The 20,062-nt window shown below is 40.9% G+C and overlaps 1 protein-coding gene across 1 annotated transcript in view; it reads left to right on the top strand.

The window, feature by feature from the left end:
* Positions 1-20,062, top strand: part of Fyb1 (FYN binding protein 1) — a 139,097-nt gene that overhangs the window by 85,983 nt on the left and 33,052 nt on the right. The window contains exon 3 of the mRNA XM_055601147.1: positions 7,696-7,819. Coding sequence (XP_055457122.1) covers positions 7,696-7,819 — 124 coding nt within the window. The remainder of the gene's footprint in view (positions 1-7,695; positions 7,820-20,062) is intronic.

The following is a 20,062-nucleotide window of genomic DNA, read 5'->3' as shown; positions in this document are numbered from 1 at the left end:
AGGAGGAGGAGCACTGCTCCTCCTCCTCCTGCACTGCTCCTCCTCCTGCACTGCTCCTCCTCCTGCACTGCTCCTCCTCCTCCTGCACTGCTCCTCCTCCTGCACTGCTCCTCCTCCTGCACTGCTCCTCCTCCTCCTGCACTGCTCCTCCTCCTGCACTGCTCCTCCTCCTGCACTGCACTACTCCTTGGTACTTTGATCCTCTCTTCTCTGTCTACCCTATCATTCTCTTCTCTAGGCCTTTACTTATCAACTTGGGCTTTCGTGGTGTCTTATGACTCAGGGCCCTTCCTTTCTACAGAGTTAGACTTCCAAAAAGAGCAATGGCAACAGCAGTCATTTTCACAGCAGAAGTAGCAAACACTTTTCAGCTGAGTCCATTCTCTCTGTCCAGTCTGCCACCGTGATTAACTCTTACCTATAAGAGTTTGTTTTCCCTTCATGTGTGTTTCTTTGGAGTTGTACCTGAAAATACCTACTTTGTCCGGGCCTAGAGGAAGGCTCTCTCTTCTTAGCTGGTCCTTCCGGTCTTCTCCCCAAAGCCTAGGGTCTGATGACCTAATCTGTCCCTGTTAAAACCTCACAGTTGTAGTAGGAATAGAGAACCTTCCTAGACAAACCACAAGTCAGGCAAATTACCTTAATAAACATTTTCTTTGTGGAATATCCTCTTCCTTTAAAAAAGGAAAAGTGTCACTCAGGAGGCAGAGGCAGGTGGATCTTTGAGTTCGAGGCAAGTTTGACCTACATATTGAGTTCTGGGATAGCCAGGGCTACTCAGAAGAAAACAGTGTGTCAAGAGTTGAGCTTGTTGAAGTAGAAAATAAAATAGTGGTTACTGGTGGCTCTAGACTGGGCATAATGACGACAGGGGCTGCAGATATGCCGGGACTCACCAGGTGAGGAGGAGTGAGCGCTTGTGCTCTGTTCCACAGAAAGGGCTGTTTAAAACACTGTGTCCGGCACATCAAAATAACAAAAGGGATGATTATTACAAAGACTAATAGATGTGTGAGATCAGAGATGACCTAAATATCCTGTTTGTATTAATATAATGAATACAATGTGTCAAAATATCACATGTGCAGTTGTTACCTATCTGTGAAAATGTTAAACGTCAGCTAAATAATATAATGATAAGTAATTAATATTATAATATTAATATTATAATAATATAAATGATAAATAATTAATATTTATCATCCTTTTTAAAATGGGCAAGATGTAAAAATTCATCAAATTCTTATTAAATTACTGTAAAATTTGAAATTCATGTTAGCTTATATATATATTAAAAATAAAATCACTAGTAAAAATAGTTTCCTTTATAGTTACATATAATTAAATAGCCAATAGAGTTGTTATTAAAAAAGGAAATTTTTAAAAGTTAACAAAAAAAAAAAAAAGATGTCCTTGTTGTGTACTTGAGCAACTTTTGGATATATGCCTAGGAGTGGTATAGCTCGATCTTAAGGTAGCACTATTCCTAATTGTCTGAGAAAGCACCAGATTAATTTCCAAAGTGGTTGTACAATTTTACATTCCCACCAGCAATAGAGTAGTGTTCCTCTTTCTCCATATCCTCTCCAGCATGTTTTGTCACTTGAGTTTTTGATCTTAGCCATTCTGATGGGTGTAAGGTGAAATCTCAGGGTTGTTTTGATTTGCATTTCCCTGATGACTAAGGATGTTGAGCATTTCTTTAAGTGTTTCTCTGCCATTCAAGGTTCCTCTATTGAGAATTCTGTTTAGCTCTGTATCCCCTTTTTAAATTGGATTACTTGATTTGTTTCTGTTTAACTTCTTGAGTTCTTTTTATATTTTGGATATTAGCCTTCTGTCAAATATAGGGTTGGTGAAGATCCTTTCCCAATCTCTAGGTTGTCGTTTTGCTCAACCATGTTCATAGCAGCTTTATTTGTAATAGCCAAAAGCTGGAAGAAAAAAAAAAAACTCAGATGTCCCTCAGTTGAGGAATGGATACCGAAATTGTGGTACATTTACACAATGGAATACTAATCAGCAATTAAAAGCAAGGAAATCATGAAATTTGCAGGCAAATGGTGGGAAATAGAAAAGATCATCCTGAGTGAGGTATCCCAGAAGCAGAAAGACACTCATAGTATACACTCACTTATAAGTAGATATTAAGACATATGAAATAGGATACTAAAATCTGTACACCTAAGAAAGATAATCAAGGAGGACCCTGGGTAAGATGATCAATCTTCATTCAGAAAGGCAAACAGGACAGATATCAGAAGAGGGATAAAACAGGGAACAGGACAGGAGCCTACCACAGAGGTCACCTGAAAGACTCTACCCAGCAGAGTATTAAAGCAGATGCTGAGACTCGTAGCCAAACTTTGGGCAGAGCGCAGGGAATCTTATGGAAGAAGGGGGAGATAGAAACACCTGGAGGGGGCAGGAGCTCCACAAGGAGAGAAACAGAACCAAAAAACCTGGGTCATTTCTGAGACTGATACTCCAAACAAGGACCATGCATTGAAATAATCTAGAACCCCTGCACAGATGTAGCCCATGGCAGCTCAGTGTCCAAGAGGGTTCCCCAATAATAGGAACATGGACTGTCTCTACCATGAAATCGTTGGCTGACTCTTTGATCACCTCCACCTGACATGGGAGCAGCCTTACCAGTCCACATAGGAAGACAATACAGCCAGTCCTGATGAGACCTGGTAGACTAGGGTCAGATGGAGGGGGAGGAGGACCTCGCCAATCATTGGACTTGGGGAGGGGCATAGGAGAAGAAGAGGGAGGAAGGGAGGGTGGGATTAGAACAGAGTGGGGGAGGGGGCTTCAACTGGGATACAAAGTGAATAAACTGTAATTAATAAAAATAAAATAAAAATTTAAAAGGATGGCCGTCAAAATGGTTCATCAGGAGAAAGCACTAGCCTTCAAGCCTGAGGACGCAAGTTTGGTCCCTGAGACCTACCTACATAACAAAAGAGAGAACTAACTCTTGCAAGCTGTTCTCTGACTTCCACATAGGTGAAATGGCATCTTCACAAATATAAATAAATAAATTTTGAGTATTTAAAAATGCAAAGCAATAATTCAACTCTCTAGATCAGTGATTCTCAACCTGTGGGTCCCAATCCCTTTGGGGGCTGAATGGCCCTTTCACAGGGGTCACATATCAGATATCCTGCATATCAGATATTTACATTACAATTTACAATTGTAATGTAGCAATGAAACAATTTTATGTTTGGAGGTCACTACAGCATGAGGAGCTGTATTAAAGGGTCACAGCATTAGAAAGTTTGATATCTACTGCTCCAGATGTTAAAGTCACAGATAAGATGAGGAGCTAGAGATGTGACTGAAGAGTTCGCTTTCTTTCCTCTCATTTATCATGAGAATCATTTTTATCTCTACCTCTTCACCTCCATCCTAATTTTGGCTTTGACTACCTCTGTGGCTCTCATGTTTCAGTATTACTGATCTTTCCATTTTGATGGACTGTTCAAACTGCCTCACATTTTCTTGGCACTTGGCTTTCACATCAAAAGCTTTCTTACTAATACAGATCCCGTGTTTTGTTTTCAACTAAATGGGTTTGCAAAATTTCCCATGCACCCCAGTTTACAAATCCTTTGAAGGTCAGAACAGAAGACATTGAATTAAGGCAAGCAAAAATATTGTGAAACCAAACTCAAGACCGTATACCCCTGAAGGCTGCTGAGAGTACTCTAAATGTTTTAAGAGTGCTTTGAGATGCACAGCAGGATCTGCCTATGTGCCTATATTCTGTATGATGTTTTAGTCTATGAAATAAAATCATAAAGGGAAAATGTGCTTCTGCGGCTGCTTATCAAAATACAAAGCTTTTTTTTTTTTTTTTTTTTTTACAAATTAATAAAGAGATGTGCATGCTCACACAGACGGAACATCTCATAAGCAAGGTCAAAGTCCTTAGCCTCAAGTATAGAAATGCAAATTAACTAGTCTTATTTCATACTGTCAGAGGCTTCTCAGTGTTTCCCGCATAGGCCACGCAACAGAACCAGGTTCCAGGGCAGGCCGTAGGTCATATTACACACTGTGTGTTGGGAAGGTGCTCCTATGTATTCATGTATATCTGATATGTATATGTATATATAGAGAGAGAGAGGTTAGTCTTCTTGTTTCTTTGTCCCAGGAGAAAAAGATGCTTTGCTTTAGAATCATTTTTCATACATGCAAATGAACTTTTGCAGTATTTGAAGGTGACCATAGACTTTGCACAGCGAAATACTTCACTACGACCTCCTAGCGTATCGCATGAAGACTTGAATGGATGGTGAAGGACAGGACCAGTTAACAGTTAATTTGGTACTCTGTTAAGTCTTACAGTTCATTTTTAACCCTTTCCCAATGGCCATCTTTATTTCAAACCCAGTCTTTTCCTTTCTGTCTCCGAGTCCTGCCCTGCTCTGGCCTTGGTGCACTCTCAGGCAAGCCCTGTCTGGGTGGCACACAAGATTGCTAGCAACTGAAACTCACCCCCGTCTGTTCCAAGCTCAATGGAAAAAGCAAGCACACCCTTCCGAAATGACTCTGGCTATTGTAACTAATGAACAGCATGTGGTGACAGGAAAGCAGGACAGGGGGTGTCCACCAGGCCACTGATGCAGCTCCACCAGCCTGGTGCAGGCAGAGAGGTCTCAGTGCTTCCGATCCACGAGACTTGACATTGCCTAGCCCTTGTCCGTAATTTCTTCCTTCCAGTCCTAAGTTCACCTCATATGCTAATGGCTCCTGCTTGCCAAACTTTTTTTTCCATAAAATATAAGTCACAGATGGTTAATACACATTGCATCGTTGTATGTAGTCAATGGTTTATTAACATTCACTCACAGCAGCTTATTCTTTTTGGCTGCAAATCTCTTATTTATAAATCAAAATAGCAAAAACATCTTTTCATCTGCCCAATAATCTAATATGTATGCTCTGGTGAAAGAGGCATTTCAAATTAATAAGCACAGTTGTGGGTCATAAAATAGCATGTCAGTCAATACCAGGCTGCATGGACCACATTGGACCTATAAGAGTATTCGTTAAGAGACAAGTACCACATTGGTTGGTCGCTTACATACTTTCAAACTGATGTAATGCTGTGTTCTTGTCAAAGGCTGTTCAGATATCTTTACTGGTGAGGTAGGTTTTGGCTGTTTTTTTTTTTCAAATGTAAAGAGACAAAAGCTAAATTAGCAAAATTAGATTCAGTTGTCACTTTGGCCAGGAGAGAAGCAAAAAAAAGATTACTATTCTTTTTAATTTTTTATTTTATTTTTAGTTTGTGTGTCTGTGTGTGTATGTGTGTGTGTGTGTGTGTGTGTGTGTGTGTGTGTGTGTGCGCGCGCTACTCCAACAGAGTCTAGAAGAGGCTGTTAGGTCCCCTGGATCTGGTGTTCCAAGTGGTTGTGAGCTGCCCTGATCTAAGTGCTAGGAACTAGATTCATCTACAGGAGCAGCGCACACTGCTAGCCACTGAGCCGTCTCTCTAGCCCCAAGGTTAATATTCCTGATAAAGGCACCATTTAAGTGGATAAGAGCAAGCAAATATTATATAAAATATAAATAACTGAATGGATTAAGCACTTTAAAAGAAACATAGCTATAAACATGGAAAACTGCACCAGTGTTTAACTTGTATAAAATTAACACATTTTCCGAAGTGGTATCCTCTTTCTGTCTCAAAATGGTCAGCCCAAAGCAAGGGAGGTAAGAGACACAAACCCCATATTCAAAGAAACTAGATGGCCTAACGTTTTTAAAGCATAAAATATCAAGTCAGAAAGTAAATGGAGAATTGGGCAACAGGAAAAGAGTGAATGCAAGAAGGGAAGATGCTGAGGCAATTGTCCTCCCCCATGGGGAAGTAAAAAATTTTGGCACCATGCTGGCAAATGTTCAAGCACCAGTTCTCACGAGAAACTGATGATAACATGGGGGACAGGGGGCGTGTGTGTGCCGGTGCGCTTACGTGCATGCAGTAAGCGTTACCAGTAGAAGGCAGAAGAGCACATAACCTAGAGATAGCAAAATAAATAGTTGTTGCTTAAAATCCCCTATCGCCAATTGTTGTATCCGGTAGCCAATTTATAGTTGAAATCAATGAATTAATGCAGCCCTAACCTAAATGTTGATTGATATTTTCAGTTAATCAGTAAACAAAGGTAGTAAAAGTTCCTTATCCGAGCTGCATTCATTCGTGAATGAAGCGAGTGTTTTGCTGAGTTGGAAAGTAACTATAAATATTTGGCTAAGCACTAGGAATATTTCCCTGATTTTACACTATTCATAATATGACAACTAGAGAGTGGTACACGTGAGTCTAATCTGCATTGTCAGCATCTTCTCTACATAGTGGAAAAAATAATGAATGAAGCCTGGTGTTTTCAATTTCTATGAAAAAAAAATTGCTTATATGGTCCAATTCCAGTATACCATGGTCAGGTCATTAACTGTAGAGCTGAAGAGAATGGCCATCACATCCAGTTACACACTATTCCCACCTCTCATTGTACAACTCACAATTTATATGACAGATCGTATTGCAGATTGCATTACTTAAGTATAATATATTTTCTCAGAAATTGCTGATTTATCTCTGCTGTGTTCCTAGTACCTAGAACAGAACTTGGCATATTGTAGGAATTCTATAGATACTTGTTAAATAAAAAACAAAACACTAAGCTTAACTATCGACCAGACACTATTGTCAGTGCTTTGTACTTACATATTGATGATACGTTTATTGGTCACCTTATATTGTAGAGCTGAAGAGAATACCCATCTAAGGTGACATCATTGTTAGCTCCATTTTATAAAAGACACTAGAAAATAACCGATCCAAGCCAAGATTTACTCCCATGTAATTCAGCTCTTCCCCGAAGAATATTCTCTCAGTATATCAGAGCCATGAGGCTGCCAAAGAGAAATCTCAGCATTAGTACCACGTTGCAGAATTTAAAAGTAACAGAGAGCTGGGTTCGAGGCCAACCTGAGCTACTAAGCGAGCCCAGGACAGTCAGGACTACCCAGAAAAACTCTGTATCAAAAAGTAATTAATTAATTAAAAGGGCAACAGAGTCACATTAGAGAAAATGAACAGAAACAATACTGGGATGGAGAGATGTCATACATTTGCATCAAAATGCTCAAAAATGCATGCAATTCAGTAGTCATTGCTAGGTCATGAGAATATAGGTGAGTCAAGCTTCAATTTTCTTACTATCTACAGTATAGTTTTAACACTGTATATAATTTACTTGTGGGATGATTTAATAGGCTTCCAGACTTAAAAAGAACATAACATAAACAAAATATAATTTGTTAAAAGTTTAAAGAGCTTGTCAAAAACAAAAGTGTGAGAGTAGATTGAATACTAGACCTTTTTGCTCTAAAATACAGACCCAATGGAAAAATTAAGTGCATTTGCACAATCATGAAGAATGTGATATAAAGTTGATGTACAATTGTTCACAAAATCAAGAACGTTAAAACGAAGGTTTATAAAATACTCAGAAAAGGAACTTTGCTAAAATATTAGACACTTTAAAGCATTCATTCAACAAGGGTCATATTTCTAATATTCTGTTGAAAATTGTTTCTGCGTGTTTGGAATAGTAAGTCCTTATGCTTTGAAGATGTGTCTAAATTTACCATCCTTTTGCTTCTTAGGTACCAGCAAAAGCCAGACGCCTTACGCGACAACCTCTCTGCCACCACCTCCAGCGCCTCATCCAACACAACCGCCAGTCCCCAGCCTGCCCCCCAGAAACATTAAGCCCTCCCTTGACCTCAAGTAAGTAAAGGATCATCTTACAATTTCATCACCAGCGTCTTGCCCGGGATTTCCAAATGCATGGCTGGGTGCTAAGCGAATGGTCTATGGAAAGCGTCTGCGGTACTTTAGTTGACAGGCAGAACAGGCTCCTTTTAAAGTTTGAGATCTCTCAACTGTGGGATCCTTGTAAAAATCAGAATTACGTTGCCTGCTTTCTTACTTCAAGAGAGAAGAGCCAGCCAGGGCACGCTCACAGTCTGAACCAAACTCCAGCCCTATAAATAACTCCATGTCCCACTGTCTGATATTCACTCACAGTCTTCTGGGCATGGCCCCTTCTCCAGATCTGCCCACTGCGGCACACACAGCTTGTCTTCTAGGCACTGGCTGGCTCCAGTCCACTGCTGCTGCTGTTCTTGGTGCTCATCCCATGGCACTGACATCTCCAAAACTTCTTGGAGTCCTTTGCTGCAACTGGGCTGCACTGTCACCAGTAACCTCTCCTGGGCTCTCTTCAGGAACTCCAGCCCCTCCACACAGTGGCGCGCCTCAGTCGGTCTCCATGACCCCTTCACACCTTCAAAGCCAGCTGCACCCGAGTGACTCACACTACTGGGTTCAGCTGCCAGCATGAGGCACAACCTTGGCCTTCTGTGTGCTGACTCTCAGAAAACACTTTCCAAAAGATGTCACCTCAGTGATGCTTCTTGATCACTTAGTTTCTCGCCTCCAGCTGAGCAACATCAAGCATCCCAGCAACGCAAAGGATTAGCTTTAGTAGTTTTGGTGTCTTATTAATCACAGCTGATTCTTCAGCTCCAGAAAACCTAAACTACAGGTTCTAAACACAAAAAGCCCAGTAGAGTCTTTGCTTTCCTCAGAAACTTCACAAGCTAGGCTTCCATTGTCCGCACTGATCTCAACATTTTTTTTAATTAATTCAATTTACATATAGGCCACAGGCCCCTCCCCCCTCTTCTCCCAGTCCCATCCTCCCTCCTGTATCTCATTTCCTGTACATTCTTATCTTCAAAGCTCCCACAGAACAGCTCTGAGCTTTCAACACTCAATGACTTTTCTAGCTCAAAATTCTGAAGTCCTTTTACAACCCTCCCCAAAATAACGTGGCCGAGTCTGTTACAGCAACGCTCCAGCATCCTGGTGCTGATAGCAGTTCCACATAAGAGTTCACCATCAAGAGTCTTGAAGACAGGAACTCACCCAGGGCAGGAGGCTGGAAGCAGAAGCTGATGCACAGGCCTTAAAATGGTGCTGTTTACTTGCTACCCAGGGCTTGCTCAGCCTGCTTTCTTATACAGCTCAGGACCTCCAGCCCAGGGATGGCACCATCCACAATGGCTGGGCCCTCTCCCACTGATCATTCACCGAAAACGATGTTGTATAGCAGGATCGTATGGAGGCATTTCCTCAATTGAGATCCCCTCTTCTATGATGACTCCAGCTTGTGTCAAGTTGACCCCAAACTAGCCAGTACAGTGCAGTGATATTCCATTATAATAGTGTAATTTGATTTCACCTTATCTCCTTCACCATGTGTTGGTGTTTTGTCTATAAACCACATAGTAGAACTTGTTAATTACAAAATCTTCCTTTGACATCTCCTTACGTGATTCACAGTTACGACTTAGAGCAGCGATTGAAAGCCTGTTTATGATGAGTTACCCATGATTCTCTTTAACTTAATAATACTTCCACAGGAGTTTAAAATTGGTAACTAAGGATGTATGTGCAGTTTGGCGGGTCCTATCTTCTACGTGGGCCGCTTTGTGTATGCGTATTAACATTAGACTCTTCCAGGCATTTGAGGCTATAGTCTACGGGTGTTTGTTTGAAGACCCAAACACACTGTGACTACTTTGGGAAGTTTTGCTACTAAATCAAAGTGTGACATTTGCCTACTACTACATTAAGGCTAAATAAATATTAGACTAATTAAAATAACCTATATATGTTCTCTTAAACAATTAATTTACATCTAAATTACTTCTTTTCACATGTATAAAATCATATTTCTTATTCTTAGTTTTTTTTTTAACCTCTGGTAAATTTAACCCATTAAATTTGGATCTCAGAGTTTCTCTTTTTCATATATTTATTTTTATTTCACATTTTAGTTGTGCTTTGTTTGTTTGTTTGTTTGTTTGGGGGTTTTGTTTTTGTTTTGTTTTGTTTTCATCTGAGATAGGCCCTCACTGTACATCCTTGGCTGGCCTAGGAAACTATGTACTCCAGGCTAACTTTGACCATAGGAAGATCCTGCTTCCTCTGCCTTTCAAGCGCTGAGATTGATGGCATGTACCACCACCGTGGCCCAGGACCCTAGCACTTCTAAACTTCGTGATTAAAGCCCTGTCCTACACAGCAGCTTCAGCGAGCCCTCTGTGTACAGCAAGGTTTTAGTATGAAATCTTCACAAATGGCTCAAACATGAATTCTGAAAATTGGTAAGACTTGGAGACCTGTTATCATTTCATTAGGGACATTAGGAAAAGAAAGGGTATTTCATACTGTATCTACTGCTTCAGGAGTCCTCTGAACCACCCATATGTCAACGACTCAGTAAAAGGACTCACAGGCCTCAGGCCACAATAACAGGAGAGACTGGGATAAAATTAAGTAAAAAGGGAGCAGGAGCAGCCAGCAGGTGGAGCTGTCCAAACACAGGCAAGTCCAGGAGCCTGAGAAGGGCCTACAGAGACGTGGCTATGAAAATGCTCTGGGTGTCTCAGGCAGCTTCCAGAAGTTGGCCAGTGGTAGAAGTTAAAGTTTCCACAAGGAACAGAAGAACTGTCTCATAGGTTCCTTGGGCCTGGCAGCTTCCAGAAGACCAGGAACCTAGAAGGAAAGCCAGCATTCAGATAAGTCACATTGCTGATAAAGTCTCAGAGCAAAACGCTTTTATCAACCAGGCTGCTTTCACCGCAGTGCAGAGTTACAGAGAAAATGTGTTCCTCTTTAAGTCACAGACCAGCCTTGGCAGCACATTCTTTAAAACATGACATATCTGGGCCTGCTGGGTTGACTATCTGAAAACCTCATCCCTAGATGAGGATGAGGCTCCTCAGTAGGGTGTAGAAGGAAGAAAGGATTTCAAAGCAGTGCCACAGCATGGATGCTGGTGAATATGCCAGTTCTGAAGGAATCGCAAGGAAGGCAAAGGGCTCAGATTCCTTTGGCAACAGCATTCCCATCCGTTATTTACAAAGTCCACTGGTAGAGATAAACTTTGCCTCGTTTCTGTGGTCCTTTCATTAAGGGCTCCTCTTAGAAAGTGACTCATCTATGATCTGTCACCTTCATAAAATACATGTACTTAGAGGAAAAATAGAAAGAACAAAAACTGGGTGTTTTACATTACCTGGAAAATCTATGCTTGGAGTATTGTAAAAGCTAATTATCATGTGCGGAAAAAGAGAAAAGTGTGAAAATCAAGGACATCTAGAAGCTAGTTTGTCTCTTCCAGAGAGAAAGCATCAACAGTCTCAAAGTTCCCATCAGTAAATTTCACAATGAGGAAATATCTAGCTTAGAAATTTTCCCCCATGGAAGGGGAAGTTTGATAAATACATGGAGGAATCGAAAGCAAAATAGACAGTTATACTCATGCTCAAGAGCTTATAGGAAATTTATGGGTTAGATTCTGGGTAGAAAAGTAGAAGATGCAGGTGTCTCTCTGTTTCTTGACCTGCCCTTCAGAATGTCCCTGTGGGTGTGTTCTCCTCCCACGCTCAAAGGCCATTCTCAAGTCAAAGCCTACTAGGCTTTTAAAATAGTCATTAAAAGCCAGACATGGTAGCATAGGCCTTTAATCCCAGGACTCAGGAAGGCAGAGGCAGGCAGCTCTTTTGAGTCCGAGGCCAGCCTGGTCTACAAAGTGACAGCCAAAGCTATACAGAGAAACCCTGTATCAAAAAAAAACAAAACCCAAAAAACAACACAAAAGTCACTCAAGAAAGTTTTAGTCACGTCTTTGTGTCTTTTCAATTGGATTTCAGGGAATACTAGGCACAAAACAGAGATGTCTGCCTCTGTTTAAGACAAGGGCAGGAGAAAGAGGAACAGACAAGCAGGCAGAAGTCACTGCAGTGGCCAAGGCTGAGAGGGAAAAGCGCAGGGTTGGGTAAAATGTGAACGGTATACAAAGAGCATATTGTTACAACTTTAAACGGAGAGGTGGGGTAGCAAAGATGCAAGGAAACTGGGAGTTAGGCGTAAAGCTGTGTGGGAGGGGACTGTTCTAGGCAGAGAACAGAGAGAATAGAGGTCTAAAGAGTCCAAAGTCTAAGGAAGAGGTTAGCAAGACTGCACTAAAAGCCGCAAGAGAGGAAGCAATGGGATAAGGGTCTGCTACTGTAGGGCCCCATGTGTTGTGACAGTCTGTAACTGTCACCATAAGTTGGATGAGAACCCCTGATTGTTGGAGCACAGCACCAAGTCTCTTTGGCGTGTGTTTCATTAGAGTCACTTCAAGTCGATGGGCAAATGTCAGGCAGCGTTAGAAGCAGTTAAAAGTGGCAGAAATCAAGCAAGCGATTGAGACGGTCTAACCAAGATGGGCTGTCCTCGCTGGAGGCGGCAAGAAAGAGCTGCACTGCGAATAGGTTTTGAAGGGCAGAATTTGGACTTGTTTATAAAATTCACAACAATCATGTGTGGCTCCAAAGCCTTTGGTCTTAGCAAATAGGAAGTGCTGCCACCCATGCAAGAGGACCCTAGTTTTGCCCCATCACATGTGTTAAAAAATGATGTGAAGCATGTGTCTGTGATGCCAGTGCTGAGGAAGTGGAGGGTTGTGGGTATGGTAGAGACAGGTAGAGTCCCGAGGCTCACTGGCCAAGCCAGTGTAGCCAAATGACAGCCTTGGAAATCAGTGAGAGGCACCTTGCCTCAAAATATAAAGTGTAAAGTGATAGGGGAAGAGACCTGACTTCAACTACTGGCACACACACACACACACACACACACACACACACTGGAATTGGAAAGAGCCAACAGAGACACTGTTTCAGGAGTGAAGCAAAGACATAGGGCCGGAAGGAATTTTTATTCCTGATTCTGCATTTTGAGGAAGGATCTCATGTAACTATAACCTAGGCTAGCCTCAAGTATACTACGTAGCAAGGATGACACTGAGCTCATGTGGAAATGACAACATGTTTACATCTGTTAAGAAGTAACCAATAAAGGGGAAAACAGGACTGTAGACAGGGAAGAATTCAGGGAACAGAGGCTAGCTCAGCTTCATTCTGGTAAGGGATGAGCTAAATGACTGACAAGGTTAGAGCTCTCCCTGAGTGCACAGTAGAATCTCCAACTGGGATCAAGGAAGGAATTTGGAGATATGGACTTTGACCATGTAGGGCCGGCTCAGCCTGCTTCTGCAGCTATTCAGGAAAGTAATTTGTAGTCATGTCATTCAGATCAGTTTATCTTGCAAGTGTGACAGATCTGAAGCTAAATAGAAACCAGAAATCTTGAATAATTTCAAAAGCTGAGTTTTTGGAGCAAAGTTACGTGTATTGTATTGTTTCCCCACCTAGTGGTCAGAACACAGACAGCTCAGTACACTTTCTTGTAATGAAACCTTGAAGAAGTGAAGTGGATCAAAAGACTGGGCTTTTCATTATTAATGTTCAAGCCAATGTCCTTTGCTGTAACACATTGCTTCATACTGTTTTAAAAGGAATTAGAATTGTATCGATAAAGCCGATCTTTCAGATGGAACCAGTGGGTGAGTTTTTATATATATAAAACAAATTTCATGGTTATTAATAGTAATAAGACAGGAAAAGTGAGGTAATGAGAAATAATAAAGAATGGGAAGTGACTAAGGTTGGAAAAGGAAAGGGCAAAGTGTTCTTCCTGAAGCCACTCTCCTTAGTAGAAGGGATTGTTTTAAACAAGAATGTTCCAGTGTGATCTTGTAATTAACAAGTGCTTCGAATCTTCCAGAACTTGAGACTTGGCACATCAGCTAGCCTTACCTAACTCCATTTGGAAAGTTTTTGGCTAAGACGAGTCATAGTTTTGAAATTTCTCATAGGTTAAGTATAGAAAGACACGTTCCAGGATGAGGGGTCCATTTCCGTACAAAACACTTTTATGAGTCACTTAGATCATGTCTTCCTTCCAAAAAAAGATCCAGCAATAAAAGGTTAAAAGCTAAACTTACAAATCATAAATACAGGGCAACAAGCAAGAGTTTTACATCTCTAAACGTCACGATGTAGAGAACCCCAGTGGTTTTGTTTCTTTGCTTGTTTCCTTTGCTTTTACCTTCCTGGGAACTGAACCAGGGCCTCACACACACTAGGCGGGCACTCTGTCACTAAGCGACAGCCCCACCCCACCCCAATAGCTCTCTAACATGATGGGCACAATAGTAAATGAACTTCATTTAGTTCTTCAGGCTGTGGATTGAAAACAAAGAACTGCAGTGAGAAGCCTGCTTCAATGGACTTATCACCACCGATAAGCTTCCTGTTGTTTCTCTTCCTTTGCCCCCTCTCCTGCTCAGTTGTCCGTGGTGTTGGTTCTGACTAGCTCCATTGTTCTCTTCTTCATCTCTTTGTGGAGCTTTTCTCTATGACTTGAACACTGAGCAGTTGGTGGCAATTGGACTCGGGTCCTTTCAGGACATTTGCACTAATTTCTTATCGTCAGCTTGGTCCATTTTATCCTCCACTGTCAATGCCATTGTTGTTACTATTTCATAGTTATTTTAATACTATATATATATAGTATTATATATAGTATATATATATATATATATATATATATAGTAGAGAGAGAGAGAGAGAGAGAGAACACAAACTCAGACCCACATAAATGGCAATAAATTTTATATGGCATAATATTGAGTCTATATGTTCAAATGACATATTTCCTGGGTGGGAAATATTTGAGTAAGTATGTTGAGCTAATACCCTTTGTTTTATTAATATTTATTTATTTATTAGTTATCCAGGTGTTTTAGAAAGTAAACTGTATGTCCAAAGGAGTTTTTTTATTATTACTTTTTAATATCCTCTTAAACAAATGGCAAGAATTCATTTTGGTGATAAAAGTTATTTACTCAGTATTGCTGTTTTATCACCAGTTCGTTAAAGATACAAATACAGACCTAGCAAGGCAGAAATTACTCTAAAAGCATTTTCGAAATGACAGTCTTTACAGCAAATTAACAAAATGACAATCTCTTTCCTCAAGAGTTTTGCAGTCTGGTCATAAGTAGAGACCTGCAAGAGCTTACTCCGTAGTTACAAAGTAGCATAAGTTATCACTCTATAGGTGTTCTGAGAGCACCCAGGAGCAGCAAAGAACAGGCTTTGGAGCTGGAGAATAACCTCTCAGAAGAGGCACTATTTAGGAAAGATTCAGGTCAGGGATCTACAGCAAGGGATGACAAGAAGCCCGAATACAGGGTGAGCGCCTGATTCCAATCTCCAGCCCCTACAAAAAGGTGGAAGGACAAACCCCACCCCAAAGCCTGTCTTTTGACCTCCACTCATGTGCCTTCTCACACACACTAGGATCAGGTCTTTTGTTTTTTGGGTTTTGGGAGTTTGCTTGTTTGTTTTGTTTATTTGGTTTTTTAAGAGCTAGAATTAATCCAGTAGAGGGAAGCATGAGCTAATCATGGAGAATGAGGAGCAGACAGTGTTCAGAGAGGGTGAGACTGCTGTATCAACAGGAAAGGAGATAACGTGAGCAAGCAGAAATACCCCAGGTGTGATGATACATGCCTTTAATCCCAGAACTTGGGGGGGGGGGGGGTTGAGAGTTCTAGGCCCCTTTCAGCTACGTAGTGGAACCCTGTCTCAAAGAAGATTAGGATCAGAGGGAAAGAAGGAAGAAGGGAGGGAATTCAAGAAATAAAGCAATGGGAGACGAGAGCTGATTACACAAGCCCTGTGCCCTGTTTGCCATGAAAAGGACTATTCATTTTGCTTGGTGGAATGCCAGTGTATTCTATGTCCAGAGTATTTACGTGTTTTCAGTAAAATTCTATTCCTGAAAATTCTATCCCTGAAAGCTAAGGTGAAGGACTTACTTACATTAAGTACTTACGTTTCTATTGTAAAACTTGTCATTCCATGCTTATACCTAGCAATTTTGGAACCCCAGAGCACTGGGATTATAGATTTGTAAGCACGAAGCTGCTTTAATTGTTCATTAAGGATTGGACCACTCAATTTCAAGTGGTTGAAACATGTTGGCTTGAAAGTTAAAGTGACTGAACCTTCCTCAGATGTTTCACATTGCATATACAAATTTTTGCATATACAAATATACTGAATTTTCTTTTTAAGCATTTCAAACATCTTAAATCAATGGTTCTCGGCTTTGCTAATGCTGAGACCCTTTGTTACAGTCCCTCGTGTTGTGGTGACCCTCAACCATAAAATTATTTCATTGCTACTTCATAACTGTCATTTTGCTACTACTGTTGTGAATCAAATGTAAACATCTGATTTGTATCCCCAAAGGGTCTTGACCCACAGATTGAGCACACTGCCTTAAATGATCTCCCCAAATGACTTCACTATGAAAACCTCTCCCAGGACACTGTAAAAGGTTTGGAATTAAATCAGTTCCTTTAAAGAGCCCAATAGCTTTTGTGATTGAATTATTATTAATTTTTTTCAGAAGTGTAAGTATGATAAAATACATTTAAGTGTACGGAAGACAGAGACAGTAATGTCCAATGTCCCATACCTGTTTCAGGGTTGTGAGCACCTTTCATCTGTTTCATCTGTACCTTCATCACTTCCCTTTCTTATGTTATTCTAAAAGTTATAACAAAGATTGTCTTATTTCATCCATAGACATTTCAGTAGATATGCCTCCAAATTAGACCCTGTGTGTTAGTATGAAATATGAAAATATCATCAGCAGGACACAGGCCTCTAATCCCAGCACTCAAGAATTTGGAATATGGAGGTTAGTTGATCAAGACCAACTTGAGCTGCTAAGGAGTAGAACTCTGTCAAAAGCAAGTTTTCAGTTTTCATAGTGTACTTGTGTGCTTTAACTTTAACTAAGAGCTGAAAGCCTAGAATCTTTAATAATCCACGTTCATGTATATGTTCATATATTTACTCTTTACATGTTGATTTACCCACCACCTTAATTTTTCTTTATTCCTTGCAACGTTAGCTGTGTCTGCATTTTGCTGGTTGTGTCTCTGTTAGTGCATTTATGCTTTCTCCCCCTGTGCCTCCTGAAGATTGCTAATTGAATGCAAAGTTGGCTTTATTTCATTTGGTTTTTCTTCCTTAGTGTTTTTGTTTGTTTGCTTGCTTGCTTGCTTGCTTTTTTTGGTTTAGGGTAAAACTTGTTTCCAGATTACAGTGTATTTTTGTATTTTATTTATCTCTAGTTTGTGTGTATGAAGGTTTTGCCTGTAAGTGGGTATATGCATGCATGCCTGGTGTCTACTGAGGCCAGAAGAAGTTATCAGATCCCCTAGAACTAGAATTAGAATCCGATGCAAGGCCGTGCGAGTGTGTGAAAAACAAAGAAGTTTCCTAAGCAAGAGCAGCAAGTGCTCTTAACTGCTTAGCCATCTCTGTAGCAACACACTATATTCTTTTAACACGGGCTTATAATAGACATTTGACTCTCAATGGAAATACAGAGCTATGACTCTTTGGGATACAGGACAGACTGCAAGCAGCAAGGCATAAAAGCTCACCAAGCCTATTTTTCTATACCAATTTTACACCCTGCCTTTGCATCACCAGAAGGAAATGAATGAAAACCAAGAAAAAAAATTAAATTGAAAGAAAAAAATTTCCTAAGACAGAAATACACCCACTGAATCCTTTGGATGGACAAAGTGAGGGAAGAGAGAGGGAGGTTGTTTTTTTGTGTTATAAAGATCACATAAGCTGGAGGAGGGCCTGTCAGGGTGGGGATGGGGAAAGTGCTCCCAAGCACTAGAAGAAAGAAGTGATGGAAGAAGAAAAGAATCATGAGACCCACTAACTATAGAAACCTGATGATTAGTGTATGAGGGGCTGAAGAAGAGGAGAAAAGGATGGCTTGAAGCCTCAGTGGATGTGTGCATTATGGTGCTGTTCCTTGATGCAAGAAAACTGCTCTGGCTAAGGCTACAGTGAAGATGGAGACCTCATTTCTTGAGAGAATGCAAAACTGGCTGAAGGCCTCCAAGTTAGAGTAGGGATGGGGGAGTTCCAGACTCCTATATCTCCAGAGATATGAAACAATGGAGGTACACTCATGTCTCTAAAACTCAGAAGGGAGACCTGAGTTAGATAAATAGAGATTTCAACAGGGACATCATGAATGTTAAGATGTTACATGATGTTACAAGAAAATGAAGATAAGCCAAACTGAGAACATAGAGAAAAAAAATAAACAACAAACATCATTGCTTACAGGGGAAGCTAAACGAGCATAAACCCACAAAGGAAACTGGCAGTTGGTGGCCAGAGGGACAAGGAGTGGGCCAGGAAGTAGTGGGGGGGGGGTGTGAATGGCCACTATGGTCAGGAGCTATAAAGCAAATCTATGAAACTGATAAATAGGAAGTCTTAGAGTAGTTTTCAAGAATACATGGCAATACAAGACAGATAATGGTCAATGAAGAAATGAGGGAAGGGTAAAAATTAGAGCCAGTGAATATAGGCTTAAAAAATTGGCTGTTAGAAAGAGAATTGTCTTGTGGTGATGTAAAAGATTCAAACAGGCAGTTGTTGTTGGACAAATCTTTTCCTGAGGAGACAATACACTTATCTCATGCCCATGACAGAGCAAGGTCCAGATACCATCAAAATCTACCTTGGTATACCAATGAGGTTTTAATTAATTAATTAATTAATTAATTAATGTATTTATTATTTATACAGCATTCTACCTGCATGTGTGCTTGAGAACCAGAAGAGAGCACCATCTCATTGTAGATGGTTATGAGCTACCATGTGGTTGTTGGGAATTGAACTCAGAACCTTTGGAAGAACAGCCAGTGTTCTTAACCTCTGAGCCATTTCTCTAGCCCACCAATGAGTTTTATTGGGTCATATACAGGAATATGAGTGAGGGGTTACTTGGAGGACAGAAAAGATTCAAAGATAACTCCATCACCAAAGCCCACCCCACCATGAGTGAAAGCTAACCAAAGCTGGGATCCTAGAGCACACTGCACAACCCACGGGCAGCTCCACATGTTGGAGAGTGTCCTTTCCAAGTGACTCGGCTAGGCTGAACCTCTCTCAGGCAGCTGGGCTGGTTTCTGCTTCTGCCGGGCAGCTGGGCTGTTCTTAGAGTCTACTTTGCAGCTATGCTTGTGTGGTTGTCTTTGAAGCTTGGCTTGTTTAAGCAGGCAGAGCCCAGTGAATCTTATCAGTTCCAGGGACTTCCTGAAGCTATTTTGGTTGTTTGCCTTCCTGCGTGATAGAACGTGTGAATCTGCTAGTAACTGTTATGTAATAGCCCTGAAAATTTTACCTCTTCTTATGGGTAACAGTAACTTGAGCTGAAGGAGAAAACCAAGAATGAGATCTTATCCTAAGGGATAAGAATAAAGGAGAGTATAAATAACATGACAACACGAGGAAAAGGGAAAAACTTCTAAGAAGGTGGGTGTAACAGGACATGGGTGGACAGAATGGTGGGGAGAAGTTAAGTGCGTGTGGGCTATAGAAGTGTGTGTTCCAAGGGGATATATCTTGACAGAAATAATTTTCAGTTATTCCTGTTTTATCAGTAAAACAAAATACAAGTTTAATCTGATTCCCAGGAGCGAAAAAGAGAGCATTTTTGAGGAGAGTGGTAAAGGTTTTGAATGGGTATCATCAGAAAGCATGACATAGGAAAAGTAGACTAGAACGATGAGATCATTAGAGGTAGAGCTGAGACTGGCAACTGGTTATTCGTAATGTCCAGAGTCAGAAAGATTGACTGTTTTCTACACCGTCCCTAACCAGTCTTAGAGTAGGAATGGAAAACCTCGTGGGCTACATAAACCGCTGAGAATGTGTGAGCCCCTGTGGTGACACTGCTGCTAAGAACAGTTAGCTTAAGCACTTGAGGGGAAGGACGTACACGCAGTTCAAGCACTTGACGGAAGTAAAGCGGGTGGGATCTGTTTGAGGAAGAGGAGTAAGTCAGGGGTGGGAGCAACTCCTTCCTTTGTATGTGTCAGAGAACCAATCAAATGCTGGAAGAATCTCAGTTCTGACCAACTGACTGACTGCACAGCTAATGGGAAATATG

This window comes from Psammomys obesus, unplaced genomic scaffold (genome assembly GCF_907164565.1).
Source record: "Psammomys obesus unplaced genomic scaffold, mPsaObe1.curated_primary_1811, whole genome shotgun sequence".
Lineage (NCBI taxonomy): Eukaryota > Metazoa > Chordata > Mammalia > Rodentia > Muridae > Psammomys > Psammomys obesus.
This window is presented reverse-complemented; position numbering and strand designations above follow the sequence as displayed.